This window comes from Taeniopygia guttata, chromosome 5 (assembly GCF_048771995.1).
Source record: "Taeniopygia guttata chromosome 5, bTaeGut7.mat, whole genome shotgun sequence".
Lineage (NCBI taxonomy): Eukaryota > Metazoa > Chordata > Aves > Passeriformes > Estrildidae > Taeniopygia > Taeniopygia guttata.
The window spans coordinates 60500117-60516764 of record NC_133030.1 but is presented as its reverse complement, the minus strand read 5'-3'; the positions used below and the strand labels follow the sequence as shown (position 1 = coordinate 60516764).

Genomic DNA, 16648 nt, shown 5'->3' with positions numbered 1-16648 from the left:
TCAGATTAAAACAAACACAAACTCATTAAAAACTTTCACTCACACAGCCCAATTACATTTCAATAATAGCAACCATGGGAGTTTATCTGTTGTTTTTGTTCAAGCTTGGAGAAAGCTACAACAGTGAAGTGATATTTAGGTGAATTTTTTTTTTTTTTTAAATCTAATACAGTTCAAAATTCAAACAAAGCCTGGTGAGAACAGGAACCAAGGTGGGTCAGACTAAGAAATATCATCCAGCCTTTTGGAGGCAGAACATCACAAAGAACAGAGAGCCTGCAGAAGGGAAGGTTCCAGGGAGACCTTAGAGACCCTCCCAGTGCCTAAAACGGGTCCCAAAAAAGCTGGAGAAGGAATTTGGACCAGTGTATGACAAGACAGGAGGGATGGCTTCCACCTGCCACAGGGCAGGGTTAGGTTGGAGATTAGGAAGGAATTCTTGCCCGTGAGTGGAGTGAGGCCCTGACTTTGGTTGTACAGAAAAACTGTGCACATCTGTTTCAAATAATTCCAGAAGAGAGGAGGAAAAAAAGAAATAGTTGGGTTTTATAGAAAAAAATTGACACTTTTTTCACCATTTTCTGCTACAAAGGAAAAGGAGGGATGAGCCAGCACCCACTGTGAAGAAGATAGAGGTCAACACAGAGCAGCTCCCATTTCAGTGGCAGCAATAAAGAAGATGCAAGAAGAAAGTGTGTACCAAAACCATTTAATAATTCATTCTGCATGTGCTCTAAGTCTTATGTTCCTTGCCAATTTAGTTGATATCCAAAGAGCTGGTGAGGAACTATAATATCAGGCTAGTTAACCATGCTGGGTTAAGTGCCTGTTTTATTTACACCTCTGCATCCTAACTTAAAATTTTAACAGGGTTGTAGAGATTTAATGAGGCAGATCTTAATCCATACAGTCAAGGTCCAAATAGCAATCCTCTTCAGAGCCTTAAATTCTGGGAAAAATACCCTTCACATCCAAAAAAAAAAAAAGACAAGGTTCCTTGTACTGTGCCACAGCTCAGAAGAAAAATGGGGGAAGCATCTTTTATAAATTTACGTAAATGGCTACAAGTTCTGAAGTATTCAGGAGGATTTTCTTCATAGAAAGGGTGATTAAAGATTGGAAGGGGCTGACCAGGGAGGCAGTGGAGTCAGCATGGCTAAAGGTGTTAAAGAAAAGACTGGATGTGGTCTGGTTGACACAGAGGTGTTTGGTCAAAAGCTGGACTCGGTCTTGGAGGTTTTTTCCAACCTAAGCTATTCTGTGGTGTACAAAATAGTGCACAGCAGGCTGCAAATGCACATGAAACTCCAAATTCTGCCAGCTGAGAGCCATCCTAATTAATTTGGAACACTCCACACTCAAGAGCCACTTGGTTAAGGCCTCCTCCTCTGGAGCAAGTGATTTAAGTTGCCATTTTCAGAGCTATTGGCTGCTCCTGACACCACACAACAGGCACAGCAGCTCCTGCTTTAATCAAAGCTCTGAGCACCCTGCACAGCCAGCAGCTCTCCTGACCCCTGAACCGTGTGAGCAGCTCACTCCCAGCAGAAGGACAGGCTGCAAGAAGGAATTCTTCCCTGGGAGGGTGTGAGGGCCTGGCACAGGGTGCCCAGAGAAGCTGTGGCTGTCCCTGGATCCCTGGAAGTGCTCCAGGCCAGGCTGGATGGGGCTTGGAGCAGCCTGGGACAGTGGGAGCTGTCCCTGCCATGGCAGGGGTGGCATGAGAAGGTCTTTGAGGTCACTTCCATCCCAACCCCTTCTGTGGTTCCACGACTCTCTGCTGTCCAGGCAGGGTGGAAGGCACACAAGAGAACCAAATCTTGAGCCTGCAGTGACAGGACCAGAGTCTGGTGTGCTCCACCCAGCAGGATCCAGCTGGAAACTGCAGGGATTTTGCAGAAGATGGAGCATAGCACGTGTCCTGCCACTTCAGAAAGCCCCACCTGCCAAACCCTGCCACGCTGGGGATGTGCAGCCACCCCTGCCAATATCATAGCAGATGTTCCAGCACAGGAACCAAGTTGAAAAGCAATGTGGCTTCTTTCCAGAGACACTTTTTGAAGGGTGTTGGGAGGCTCCCACAGTGGTCCTCAGAAAGCCAGCTCTGAACCAGGAGCCCTACAGAGAAAGCTGCAGTGCTCAGCTTGCTAGAGACATAGAAATTCTAGGCACAGAGACAAAATACATAACAAATTCCCCCAGACAAGCAAGCCTTATCCTCTGCTGTGTCCTGTCCCCATATCCTATAATCCCTTTATAGGATTTCTCTGACTAGGAAGGGCAAGTAGAACCAAGCTCACCAAGGGAGTCAAAGGCAGGAGGAAATTTGTCACCCAGCTCATCTCTCCAGAGTCCACCAGAGAGGAGGATAAGCTCATCTAGACATATTTTCATTTTTGCCTGCGCAATTTGATTTTTAAAACAGTTTTGCATCCAAGCCAGGTAGGTGAATACATGGCTGCAATTAACCACAGGCAGTTCAGCACAGATGGTCCCCAAGAAACAGAGTGAGCTGAGCAGCAGGGGTTTATATTTAATGATGAGCCAGGCCTTCAGTGAGGCAAGTCAGCAGGACCCCCCTGAAGGCAGCAGAGCTCACTCAGCTCCTTGCACTTCTTCCAACAGTGAGCCCAAGATCCCTCATCAGGGACCCAATCATGGGCCTGCAACAGCATCCCCCAAAAACCCGAGTATCCTGGCTGGAGCTCCATGTAGCTTTTAAGGAAAGCACCCCCAAACATCTTGGATCTGGCAGCATCTAGATATTCTGAGAGTAAACACCAGAAACTGTAATTTCAGGAGCTAAGCTTCCAAATGCCACTCCACCACGAGGATGTGACACCTCACAATTGCCATTAAGCAAACAAAAAAAAAAAAAGATGTTTAGAGAGCAGAGTTGCAGCTCCAAAACCTTCCTTTGTGCTTAACTGAGGCAGCACCATCCCCATGCAGAAAGCCTTTCCCCAAATGATAATTGTAATTGTCCCATTTTACAAGATGTGGATTCATGCTCCCCAGCACCTTCTGGCTCCCTGCACAGAGGTCCAGGCTGAGCAGAAGAGATTCAGACCACAAAAGCTGTGCCAGTTGTCAAATGCACAAAGAGCCCCACGTCCCTTGGAGAGCAGGAACCTGCAGAGCCAAGAAACCCAGATTTCCACTTGAGTCCTCATCACTGAGGGCACCTGGCTCCAGCTCCAGCCCACATTTGCCTTTAGAGGAGCCCAGAGCAGAGAAAACAGAGTGCAGTAGGAACCCACCAAAGTTGCATCAGTCCTGTGTTGAAGCAGAGATATTTTTTATATGCCTGTGCAGAAGGTCTCATTAAATTGTGAGAGACCAATGCTCAGCTGAAACTGAAATCCCTCTTATCTTCCCATGCAGAAACCCAGGCTTCTAAAGGAGATCCCAGAGGGCTATAAAACACTTTAGCCTCCTGAATCACACTGCTCTTGCTAAGCAGAGACCTTATTTCCCAGCCTGAAGGATCAGGTTTTCCCCACACACACGACCCATGCTGCCACTCTCCCATTAGCACCACATCCCTGCCTTGCCAGAGACATCCAGGATTGATCCTGGCAAGGGCAAAATGCTGCAGTTGGAGTCCCAGAGAGCTCAGGGAAGACTTCAAAAACAGCAGCAAGCCAGGCACATGCAGTGGGGAAGACTCCCAGCTTCTGCTGCCCTCTAAACTTAACAGGAGTGAGAGTTATTGCTTCCTGCAGAGAAAAGATGCTGATGAGCCGTTGTCTGGAGCACCCCACCTCTACTCAGAGGAGAAATACCATCTGGCAGTGCCACCCCTGGAGAGCTGCCAACCTTTGCAGTAAAATACTAAGGCAAGAGAAGGTCAAGATAAAGGAAGGGGAGCAAAAACAGGCAGAAAGATTAATTCCTGCCAGGTGGTATCAGCCCAGACACTGGAGCATAGAACTGGATGGATGAGCAAGCAGAGAGGAGTTCAAGAAGGAAAAAGAGCAAGGAACAGTTTTCTGCAGGAAAAATTGTGGGTGAGCTGAATAGAAGGGAGAGCAGAGCTGCAGACCAGCTCCAGGGCAGGATCTGCTTTGCCTCAGCACCCCTTGGTGAGCGTTCCCTGGCACAGTGGATGCACACACCAGCATTACAGGAGTGCAGAGCCAGACCCTGCTGCAACACCAGCACCACTGCTGCTCCCTAGCCAGGAAAAAACCCAGCCACTGGAATTTCAGGCATCCTCCAGGACACTGTTCACTGCTTGCTTCCTGTGCCTCCCAAGAGAGGACAGGCTGTCCAAAACCTTTATTGGGAACAGTAGATGTGCACACAGGGGTGAGCCAAACAAACTGGGGGGTTTCAGGGCAGGGGTGGCACCCCACAGGAGGCCCCCTGCCCTTGGGGCCCAGGAGTACCTTCAGACTCCAGGCGGTCCAGCCCGTAGGTCACAGCTGTGCTGGTCCTCCTGGCAGGGGGAACAGCAGTTCTGGCAGAGGAGGCCACTGAGGCTGGAGTCACCAGGACCACAGTTCTGCTGGCTGGCTCCTCTGTCTGCCCAGCTGGGGTAGAAGACATCCCACCAAGGGCTGGAGCAGCTTTCTCACTGGTGAGCAGGATCCCATCTGTGAGATCTACAGGAGACAGCAAACAGCAACCATTCAGCCTAACAAGTTTTATAAAAGCCCAAGAAACTCCTTAATGGAAATTTAGCTCAAAGGAAGTTACTAAACTTTATCTCCCTGTGAGATGTGACTCTGCTGTAATGAAACTTTCTCCTCCAGGGCAGCCAGCAAAGGAGGTTCCCCTTAATGAGGGGGGAACCCTTAAAGGTTTTAATTCCACTGCTTTAAGGACTACTCATCACCACACCCTTGCAAGATCAGAGCACCAAGCCACCAGTTAAGAACTGAGGCAAGTGACAGATCTAACAGTTCATACAAAGTTGGTTGCATTTATAATTAAAACCCAGAAGCAAATTCAATTAGTGGAAACTGCCAGAAGAACCTTCTGCCCCTTACAAACAGAGCCTAAATTTAAAGATACAATGCAAACAGCTTTTTTTTAATGCTCTGCAACACAAAAATTGCCAGAAAAGCTGCCCAGCAGCATTTTCATTACAGTGGTCCCCCCACTACTACAGAAACAAACTCCAGCTCCACGTCAGCCTCGTGCTGAGGGAGCCCTTGCTGCACTCCTGTCAGGAAGACAGGCTCCAACATGGACATGCCAAGGTGACACCACAGCAGCAGCTACCTCAACATGACTGCTCAAAGCATTTCTGCACGAGCTACACCAGCCTGAGGACAGCCCACCATTCCTCAGTGCAGGTGATGATCACTTCAGGTTTCCACACACAAGGGTTTGCCAGGCTCCTGCAGGAGGATGTCTTTCCCCCACCACTGGCTCCCATGGAACCCTGATGAAACATTTTCATCCTCTGGACTGAGCACCAGCAATCTGTGACTCCCCTGGGTTCCAGAACTAAGAACTCTCCCACTATAAATCAAAAATTGTTTAAGTGTCTAAAGCTAAAGGCAGTTTGCTAGCAAGCACAGGTAGGGGGCTTGTTTGGTTTGGGGCATTTTTTTTAGCCTCTACTCCACTTATCTGGGGCAGAAAAGATTCCATATGCTGGCAGATTCCAAAGTGGTGGATCTCATGGCATGAGCAGAAAGCAGTAGCAGCCCAGGTTTAGAGGCAGAGGACAGAAGGTTACCAAAAAAAAAAAGTCAATTAAATTTGGATGTTGAATCGAGACTGGAGTGTGACACTGGTTTCAGATGTACCATCCCATGTTGTGTGGGAGTCCTTGAAGCAGAATCCTACCTCCTGCATCCACAGGGCTCCCCGTGGAGGCAGCACCAGTTGTGAGCAGCACCTCGGTGGCACTGGGAGCTGTCAGCATCTGGGTGTCCTCCCCGCTGTTCTCCTGAGGAAAGCTGGCAGCCCCTGTGCCCTGGGTGGCACCAGAAACCTCTGTCACAGCAGACAGAGCAGCATCACCCTCCTGGGCAGCTGTTGTCACCTCCTCAGTGGCACCTAGAGCAAGAACAGAGTCAGGGCAGGCTCACAGGACAGCACAGAGCACACCTCTGAAGCAGTACAAAAGGAGCAGGACTCCAAGTTTTAACAACTCCAGAGCCAGCAGCAGGTCCAGCCTCCATGTCCAGCTCCCACTGAAGCCTCAGCTATGCAAAAAGGGGTTATTTTTTGTTGCACAGTGTTGTTTCCCCAACATCTGGGAAACAGCAGAGAGGCAGCCTGCTGACAAGTCAAGTGCTTTGAAATTAATCTAGAAATTAATCAGTCAGGTTGCAGCACCAGCCTGCAATTAGCTGCTTTTCTTTTACAGCAAAAATTAGGTCTTTTGGATTCAGTGAAGGGAAATCATCCCTTTGCATCTGCAGCCAAAGAGGGAAGAATGAAGATACCCAGCAATTAAAAAGTCCTCATCAATCTAGAAGCATGTCACTGCCCAACACCTGACCAGCCTTCTGGTTTTTAGTGTTCCTTTTACATTTGAAACACCAAGCAGGACTACTGTCATGAGGCTGAAGGTGCCATCTCTGGAGGGATGTGCAGGGCAAGGTGACACCATCAGCCTGTGGCAGGCTGTCCAGGAGGAATTCTGCCTGCAGGTAAGAGCTGGGACAAGCACAGCTTCACCATGGGGTGAGGAGACCACACCAGGAGTTTCTGTCAGAAGCACCAGCAGCTCTCTGCACAGACCTCTATGCCTGAGAACCCTTGAAAAAAGGCATTTAAGACATCAGTGGCTCACAGGCTGCTGGCACAGCTCACTTCAAACCTCAGAAATGAGAGGCAAATGACTGTAAAAGGCAAGTTTTACCTTTCCATGAACTCTCCAGAGTAGGAGAGAGCTCAGGCTGGGTATCTGTCACCACAGCAGCCTCCGGCTGTGACGGAGGGACACTTTTCTCCTCCACTGCTGTGACTGCACTTATGTTTTCCAGCGAGCCAAGATCAGCTGTGCCTGCATCTGACAGGTTCCCAGTGAGGAAAGCAGCACTGCTGCCTGGGGAAGTTGCTGGCAGCTCCTCCCCTCGCACTGGCACTGTGCAGTTGCTCTCCTTGGCAAGCTCAGGCGCTGGTGGAGGGGACACTGGGGAGGGCACTGCTCTTGTGGCATCCTCTTCCTCCCCCACACCTTCCTGAGTGGTCTGGGATGGTTCTGTCATCCCCAGCTCCTCATGAGACATGCTTCCCCCCAGTTTTGTGTCATCCCAGTCAGGTGGCACAGTGTCCATAGCAGGGATGGTGACAGTGCCAGCCGTAGTGGGCAGCTCCTGTTTTGTGACACCTGTCCCTGCTTGTGGATTTAGGAAGGCCTCAGTTGCCACAAGGGGATGTTTAGCAGCCACAGATGTCGGTGGAGCCAGGGATTTCAGAGGGCTCCCTGTGCGGGCTCTCAGCATTTCCAGCCCAGAGGTCACACCTGCAGCCTGGGGACTTGGGACTACAGGGTGGTCACTTGCTGCTTCCCAGCTGGGAGAGCTGGGCTTCAGCGTGGGCTGGGGCACAGCTGAGGGCTGTGAGCTGCTCTCTGCTTCCTCCTCCTCCTCCTCAGTGGTCCCAGAAACGGGGTTTGCTGAGGGGCCAGCAGAGCTGGGCTCCACTGCCACACCACTCTCTGTTGTGGCCACACCAACAGGGCCACCAGACTCCTCCTGGACTGGAGGGCTCAGCGTGGTCACAGCTGTGGTCAGCATGGCCCCGAGTGCTTCATCCTCCTCCTCCTGGTGCTCAGTGGGAGCCAGCTCCCCCTCATGCCCCTGGCTGCTGGGCACCACACTGCTCGGGCTGGCAGGGAGCACTTCTTCTGCAGTGAAAGCTTCATCCAAGGGTGTCCCAGATGGCTGTGCTGACACTGCACATGGCTCTGCAGAAACTGTCTGCTCAGAAGGGCTCACATTGTTTTTCAAGTCCACCATGGCTGTCCTTTCATCTTCCAGCCCATTCCCTGCCCAGGGGCCACGCTGGACCTTTGTCACATCCCCCTCTTCCAGAGGCTGAGCAAGGCATGGCAGGCTGGAGGACAAGAGCAGGATGCTGCAGGTGACCACACAGATATTAAATCCTTTTGATCTCCTCATGGCTGGGAGGAGATGTGCCCAGAAGCCTGCAAGGCTGACAAATCCAGAGACCTGGAAGGGAAAAAAAGGAATCAAGATTACACATACCCATAACCAACCACAGACCCAGGGCCTTAAATAAATAATGGGAGACCAAGTCTGTGGCCAGTTGTGAGCAGACCCCCCCCACATATTCCAAGCAATGAATTCCCCCATCTGTTTTACTCTTCTCAGCCTACACTACCTGAAGATGCCAGACAAAAACCAAATGTTGATCTGAAGCCCAGGACAGACCTTGCCCAGCTCTCATCCCAGCAGCAAAGTGCTATGCTCTACCCAGCAGGTATCAAACCTGCAAGCAATGGTGTGGATCAACCTGTTTGTCCTGAGCCAAGTCTAAAAATTATCCTTGCCAGGGCCATGAAGTCTCAGGTTTGTTCTGGCCAGCCCTGTTGTGTGCATTGGCACAGGAGGAGCCCAAGGAAGAACAAGAGGGGTCTGTGGGGGACAGCAGAGCACCAGAGCCACACCAAGAGGCTTTAGGGCTGCATCATGTCCTGGCTGAGGTCCTTGGCCCCACAGAGGAAGCTGCAGCACTGCTGCATTAGCTCAGTGCCCGTGCTGCACTGCACCACGGAGGCACTTCCAGAGAGTTTCATGTCCAGGATCACCCTGCAAGCTGGGAGCTCCAAGAGAGCACGGAACCTGTGGGCCAGCAGCGATGCAGCCAGCTGACAGCCTGCCCTTGGCAAGCTCTGCTGCCTCCAGGCACACAGCTCCAGCTCCCTTGGGCATGTGCCCCAGTCCTGGGCTTGCCACTCCACCACTCTGTCTAAATCTGTGGGTATTGATGATTCTGAGATTGTAGAAAGTCTCTGTCTTTCTGCCCCATTGCCAAAGAAGAAGCCATAATTGGTCTGTGCTGGTTTCAAGGTTGTTTATTCTGTTTATCTCTAACATGTTCTGCTGCCCTGCCGCAGCTCTGTCCTGCAGGGCAGCGTGTGGGGCTCTGCCCTCAGTGGGATGGTACAAACATTAAATACCACAAACTACCTGTGCTGGATTTACAATAACGTGCCAATATCTGTCACCTACGTTGGACAGTGTGTCCCCAGCCTGAACCAACAGAAAAATGCCAACACCACAGTGAAACATGGAGGGCATGAAGAAGGAGAAAAAGGACAAGACACACCCAATTTCCTCCATCTTGTCCCCTTTGGACCCCTGATCTAGAATCCTAAAATTTTACTTTTGCACCCGTGCCACACTTAATTATTACTTATATCAAACACTCAGAGCTTGTAATTCATCCTGTGAGATTGAAAACTCTTTTCCATGGACAGAGATCACAGACAGTGTCTCTGGGGGCTCTGTACAGGGGGGTTCCTGACCCCTGACAGGGTCCCAGACCTGCCAGGGCAGACAGAGGGAAGCCCTGGATTCCCACACCACTCCAGAGCAGAAGAGCATCCCCACCAAGGCCCCACTCTGTGGTCACACCAGTGCCACACACACAACAAACATCCCTGTCACAGCAGGTCTGGGGTGCTGCTCCAGGAGGCAGACTCTGCCCCAAGGGCCTCCAGCCATCAGCAGCTCCAAGTTCTCTCACGTGTTCCTCCATTTCTGAGATTCCCAACAGGGGAAAGAGCTTGGCCTGTTGGGATAAGGCCAAAGAAAAGCCACCAAGTAGATCACAGGGCTGGAGCACCTCTGCTATGGACACAGGCTGAGAGAGATGGAAGGTGGAGAAGTGAAGGCTCCAGGGACACTGGAGCACCTTCCAGTGCCTAAAGTAGCTCCAAGAGAGCTGGAGGGGGACTTTGGACAAGGGCATGGAGTGACAGAGCAGTGGCTTTCAGGCTTTCACCTGACAAAAAGTATGTTTAGATTAGATGTTAGGAATAAATTATTGACTGAGGGTGGTAAGGCCCTGGCACAGGTTACCCACAGAAGCTGTGGCTGCCCCTGGAAGTGTCCAAGGCCAGGCCGGATGGGACTTGGAGCAGCCTGGGATAGTGGGAGGTGTCCCTGCCCATAGCAGGGGGTGGAACAAGGTGAGATTTTATCATTCCCAAGTGAACTGCTCTTCCCTTTGCACTGGAGGAATAACAAATATCAGTAAGGAAAGAGGCTGGGGCTGTCAGAACCACCCCTCAGTCTTCCAAAGAACAGCAATGGTCACCCTGTGCAGTCTCCCTGTCCATGGGCACCAGGATAAATCCCTGAACCTGCCACACTCCTCATTTCCCCACCCAAACAGCACATCCACGAGTATTATTCACATTTGTACCCAGAGAGTGCAGGGACACAGCTCAGAATTAACCACTGCAGGCTCCAGCATCTGGCTGAGCCTTCAGGGCACACTGAGTCACTTTTTCCATTCTCCCTGAAGCCTCATCCCAGCAGTTTGAGCTGCTGGAATAATTCCCCATCACAGGCCACACACATGCACCAGATGCTCAGGGACAAGCAGAAGCCACCAAAAAGCTCTTCACCAGCCTAGACACCTTCCAATTTATTTTTAGCATCTTCTATCTCTGAAGGATGGGTGGCCATGCATCTATTTTCTCTATCCCCTCCCTAAAAAAATAGCTGAAAACTGACAATATTTAGCTCTTTTCCCAGGCTAATTCTTTATGCACTTTTGTAATTAAAAAGCATTAATATATTATGCAAGTTAAATTGTTAGTGCCTAACTACATGCATCTGCCTCACCATGCAGAGGAATATAAATCATGTTCATCTCAACACCCCTTTAGCAAGTGCCTGTTAAGAGCAAGCATATTGAAACATCAAGAAGTTGGGTTTTCTCTACTTAAAAGATAGTTTGGCTTTAAATACAGCCTCTCAAGAAGCCAGGAGCATTTAGGTGGCACAAATGCTTTCAGCAGTGCTTAAATATAAACAGAACTCCAGCTGCACTTGGAAAGTACTTCTCTTGCAGTTCAATACATTCTACATATGTATATACACATCTGTACAGATATTTTGTAGCTTTCTAGCTATAGGCTCTCAAATAGCCCACAATATTCAGGAGGTGGTCAGCAGAAGAACCAAAATGCTCATCTCCTCCCAGCAAGCTTACCACATATTTACTAGACCCTTTCCTCCTTCTGGGTGGTAGATAACATAGGCACTCAATACCTGATAAAAAAGCTCCTGGGGCCCTGCATATTGTTTCTACCAGTCTGAAAAGCCCTGCTTGTCATAATCCTACATTTCTATAGGGCAAAAATCATATTGGAGAGTTATTTGCTCAGGAAATCCACAACAGGCAGATGTAAGCTAACCCAGACCTTCACACTCAGTGAAAGCAGGAGATAGTGGCACAGAGCTTGCTGCAGGATAATGGCACAGGTTCACACTTCAAAGAAGATTAGTCAGGGCTTAAGATCTACTTAGCTTTGGGAAGAGGCTGGATTAGAGAGTGTATGAACAGCAGTGACCTGGCCATCCCCTTAAGCAGAGTTTGACACCTTGCTGAAGCACTTCCACCGAATGCAGAAGCTGCAGGTACTTGGCTGCAGAGCAGGCTGCTCCTCAAGCTGCTCCAAACCACATTTATCCTTCCATCTGGCTATTTTTATAGCCAGCCTGCTCTCCAGCCCCAGCCAGGCTGGAGCACACTGCCCTGACCAAGCACCTCCTCTGTAGTAAGCCTGAGCTCTCCTGTGACCAGCTTGAAGGTAATAACTCAATATTTCATACTGCAGGAACTCCTCGTCCCCAGATTTCACCTGGCATCCTCAGAGCTGAAGCCCTGGAGGCAGCTGCCAAGCACTGGCCAAGCTCTCAGTGGAAAACTAATCCTTGCTTCCAATAGGAAGCACACACTGAGGGCAAGAGGCAGTGCCAGCTACTTCCCCTGCACTCAATAACAGCAAATCCCAGGAGATGCAGTTCCTCCAGCCGCAAAGGCAGCACAACTGCAGGCAGCCAGGGAGCTTTATCTCCAGCATGGAAAATAATAACTTTTCTTTTAACACCTGGTAGGCTGGGAAAAAAAAAAAACACACAAAGGATTGCTAGGCTGAAAACAGGCCAAAACTGGACAGCTCCAGGAGCTGCCCACAAGAATAAGAACCATCTACCTCGGTGGGGAAGTCAGGAAGCTGAGGGACAATAAATATAAATTGGTCACCAGCTGAGGCAGTCTCAGACTCAGTTGGATCTTTCTGAGCCAGGCTGCTTGCCTGCTCCATACAATTAGCACTGGCAGTAGTTATTAAACCATTAACCCCTCTGAATTCTGGAGACTTCTTTGAGATCAGCTCTTGGGGGGCCCAACAAAAGCCAGCTCAGAAGGAGCCCCAGCCTGTTATGGTCACTCCAGCAGGGCAGGTTTGCAGGGAACCAGCACAGAGCAGAGCAGATGTCTCTCCTTCAATAGCTGCTGCTTGCATGGACCAGTGGTTTGTGGAGACATGCTGCAAAGGATTAAGCTCCCCCTCTGCCCCAGCTGTGTGCAGCTACTCCCTCTCAGAGCTTTTTAAGAGCTTCACCCAGCCAGCTTATTTAGAGAAAACAACTCCCTTCCTCCCCACCCCCTCAAAAAAAAAAAAAATTGTTATTTTCTGCCTTTGACAAGTTATGGCTATGTTTCTACCCAAATTGTCGAAACAGCGTGGAAAAACAAGCACTAAGTTTTAAACTCCCTTGAATTAATAACTCTGCTCTAACAATCCCTCCGACACAAGGGAGGACACTCAAAAGCTGAAGCGGCTGCATGCATCACAAAGCAGAGAGAACAGGTCAGCCCCGGCCAAATCTGTCTCGCCTTTGAAAAGAGCTTCTCACACCTCCAAGCACAAGCCTGAACAGCCCGGGGCGTGCTCAGCTCCGAAATTCAGGGACAATTCGTAAGGGAACCGGACAAAAAAGCAGCAAATCTTTTAATGTGAAGATTTAGCCAAAACATACAAGTCAAACAACTGCCAGCCCTCAAGTGCTCTGTTAAAGGGTGCTAATGTATGCCATCCAAGCCTCATTACTTGTGCTGAATACAAAAGGCAGCAGATAATACACTGCAGAGCTCCAACTCCTACTTTTGTGCACAAGCCGAGAAAAATGCCTTCATCTCGTCTTGCTTTATGTCCTTGCCCAGCTCAACCGAGTGAATTGGGGATCTGCCAATTCAAATGCTGCCCCTCCAGCACACACTTCAGGTAAACAGACCTCGATCAGTCCGACCACCTCCAGCAGCCCAGTGACATCCCAGCAGTGACACGACTCTACGCCAGCCACCAACACAAAGTCAGGTGAGAAAAATTACGTCGAGACAATCACACACCAGAGGGGCACATCCTCACCTACCCTTGAGGATGCATCCTTAAAAGCAAACAAACGCGATATTAATATTCTGTATGGCCAGCTCCCCACCAGTCCCAGCGAGGCACCTTAATACATAATACATCACCTCCACTTCCAGCCTCGGCATTCCAGCCTGAGTTCTTTGAGGAGCCAGGGACATGACATGTTTGAGGCATTATCCCCCCAACCATCAAGCGATCATTTGCTTGGTTGGGAACTGCACACGGACCACCTATGGAAATCCCTACTTGGATTTGCCAGTAAAAGCTGCGCAGTTCTCCGTGGCTTCTGACCCGTGCCAGGTCCCCGGCACCACAAAAGTCGAAGGTCTACCGAATTCCTGAGGGATTAAGACAGGGAGGAGGGGGTGTTGAAGAATGAGGCCAAAGGGTGCAGCAGTTTCCAAGCAGCAGAAGGACAGAAACGCCGCTGCCCAGCCTGCCTGGGAGCAGAGGGACAGACAGCACTCGGATTCCAATCAGCCAGAAACGCTCCACAATTTCAGCGCCTCACCTGACGCTGAAGAAACAGCACACAGGAGAGCTGCAGGAGCCCGAGTCCCTGCGGGTGAAGGTTTAAAAGCAGATTAAACGCACCTTGCCGGGCGCTTTTGGTTTGGGCAGAGCCTGCGTGGGGTCCAGAGAAGGGGATTAGCGCTGGCTCAAGGCTTGATTCCACCCAGCCCGCCTGCTTGCCGGGCACAGGTCCATCTCCCCGTCCTCCTTAGTCATATTTACAGGTGACTTTACACCCCAGAATTGCAACCGGGAGGGGGATCAAGTGCAAACAGCCGCACGGGCATTCCTCCTACCCAGGCCCGCAGCAGGACAGTGGGACAGCGGCGGTCACCCCCACCAGAAACACACACCCACCCCCCAAAACACTTCTGGAGGGACCCCCATCCCGGCAGGACGTCACCCCGCGCTGCCCCTTCCCCATCGCCATCCCCCGGGGCTGCAGGGACCAGCCAAGCCGCTCTCCGCGAACAAAGAGCCGCGCCGAGGATGCGCTGCCCCGCGGGCAGCCGAGCATGGTGGGGAAAAGCCACAAAGCGACCCAAAACGCGTAACCCCGCGGTAAAGGCGGCACGGGGGTGTGATGCCGGCTCTGTGTGTGTGTGTGTATATGTGTCCCGGCCTCACCTGGCTGCCGCCGCCGCCGCCCGGTGCCGCGCTGCCCCAGCCCCGCGGCCGCACGGAGCGGGCCGCCCACCGGCGGGCGGGGTCGGGGGCCGGCCCGCTCCGCTCCGCCCGACCGCCGCTCCCCGCCTGCCTCCGGTGGGGTTGGTGCTCCCCGACCCCCGCATTCCCCCGGGAGGGGCCGCCCGCAGCCGCTTTGGGCGGTCGCTGCTTCTCCAAAGGGAAGTTGGAGCATCCAAGCGCTCGGCTCCCGGGCACGACTCTGCCTCAGCGCCTGGCCCGAGGCGATCAGTGCCGCTCTTTGCTTACGAGGAGCTGTGAAAACAAGGCCTGAGGCACCCTTCAGTAGTTTTCCGGCTATTACAGACTGTCCTCCAGTGTTTTCAGCTGCAGAGGTCACCTTCCCCTAATACACCCTCTGCAAAGGAGAACAACTTCTTAAATAACAACATCCGAATTAGAAGAGCTTTACTCAATTCTCCTTTTTTGATGTGTTGTTTTAAGCACCTATTTGGCCAGTACAGCGAAAGATAAACAGCTTCACTTGTGCTTTCCTCCAATATTTTTTCCAAGAAAACCCACATAACTAACAAGACAAGAAATCCTTTAGACCATCAGGTCCTGGCTCACGCATCAATTCACTTTGCCAAAGAGCAAGTCAGAAACCCATACCTTGACTCCAAATCCCAAAGATGAGAGGGGTTCAGCTTCCTCTTGCTCCTCCCAAGCCCAGTGCCAGGGGCAGCACGGGGTCCCTGCTGCACACAGAGGGTTTTATACTCCCACTCATTCAGAGTGGGGCTGCAGCAGGTGCAAGGTGTTTCAGCTGGGCAGGGACAGGTGAGGAAAGACCAAAAATAATGATATCTCACAGAAGCAATGACTGGAGTGGGGGGATTTTGGGGGTTGGGATTGCTAGGAAGGACTAGAGCGAAGGTGTGGGAGAGGTGAGTTAAAATCTTGACTTCTTGATGACCATGCTCTGCCACATGAAGCTAATCAGTGAGTCTTCTAGTTAAGATAACAAACTACAAAATAAACTTTTTTTCTGCACAAAGGGAGATGTAACCTGCTGTCACAGGTCGTTCAGTTCTTTAAATAAACAACAGAACTGGTGGAAGAAAATGAGGTATTCCTTATCAACAAACGGTTCATTATTTTTTCTGTTCACTGTGCTCCTGGTAATAACATTTATATTAGTGTCTTTGTGTCTCTAAACACAGCCCAAAGTTTTACTTGTTTAATTTTAGAGAAACAGTGTGTTTTCTGCTGGATTCCAACCAAACTGGATCCAACCCAATTCATTTGGTTGTAGCACTGTGCGTCCCACATTAAAACTTTCAATAGACAGATTTGTTGCGAGTTAGCACAGTTGTTTTCAGGGAAATATTGCTAACCCCTGCATGAGTTGAAAATAAAGTGTCAACGTGCCTGTATCAGCAATAAAGACAGCCAGTGACAAAAGGCATCAGAAAAATCTTCAGAGTTAGGCTTGGGGGAGGAAATAGTCACACAAAACGATGGAGAAAGTCCCTTTTGGCTTTGCCTCTCTGAACTGTAAAATCCGGGGAAATTATTCATTAATCAATATTTCTAGTGCTGTGGCATCTTCATAAATAAAACAGAAATATGTGAAAAGAAAGGAGTTTTCCTCTCTCCTCTAGGGGAGGTGGGGTGGGAGGGAAGGAAGAGGTAAGAGCTGCATTTTTCATGGGTTTTAAACACCATTAACTCCTGGATTAGGGACTCAAAACTCTTCACAGGTTCAACTTCTGTCCTGGCCAATTCATTTTGGCCAAGGGCTCTAGCTGAGAGGAGGGGGTGGCTCAGCCATGCAGGAGGTGCCACCTCCCAAGTTAATGGGGCAGCCAGATTTTCCAGGAGACCAAAATCAATTCTCAGGAGCAGCACTGCACCTTGTGGTGGCTCTGGGATTGATTCCCAAGCTGTTCAGTCATTTGTGTGTGGGGAAAGGAGCAGGAAAACAGGGACCAGTCCAGGGGCTGGGCTTCAGCAGCTGCACAATTCCCCCCTAAGAGCTGACCTGGGATTCAGAACAAGGGATCTTCCAGTGGAAGTTGTCCCTGCCCATGGCAGGGGGTTGGAATGAGATGATTTTTAAGGTTT

General features: G+C 50.5%; 1 protein-coding gene across 4 annotated transcripts in view; it reads right to left on the bottom strand.

Moving 5' to 3' along the window:
• Window positions 1–14629, bottom strand: part of ARMH4 (armadillo like helical domain containing 4) — a 53828-nt gene extending 39199 nt beyond the window's left edge. For 3 of the 4 annotated variants that reach the window (XM_072930547.1, XM_072930548.1, XM_012574253.5), the window contains exons 1-4: window positions 14525–14629; window positions 6827–8141; window positions 5803–6015; window positions 4392–4607 (exon numbers count right to left, since the gene is read on the bottom strand). In XM_072930547.1, coding sequence (XP_072786648.1) covers window positions 4392–4607; window positions 5803–6015; window positions 6827–8090 — 1693 coding nt within the window. In that variant the 5' untranslated portion in view covers window positions 8091–8141; window positions 14525–14629. The remainder of the gene's footprint in view (window positions 1–4391; window positions 4608–5802; window positions 6016–6826; window positions 8142–14524) is intronic. The other variant, XM_072930549.1, reaches the window with a different exon arrangement.
• Between the last annotated feature and the right edge of the window lie 2019 nt (window positions 14630–16648).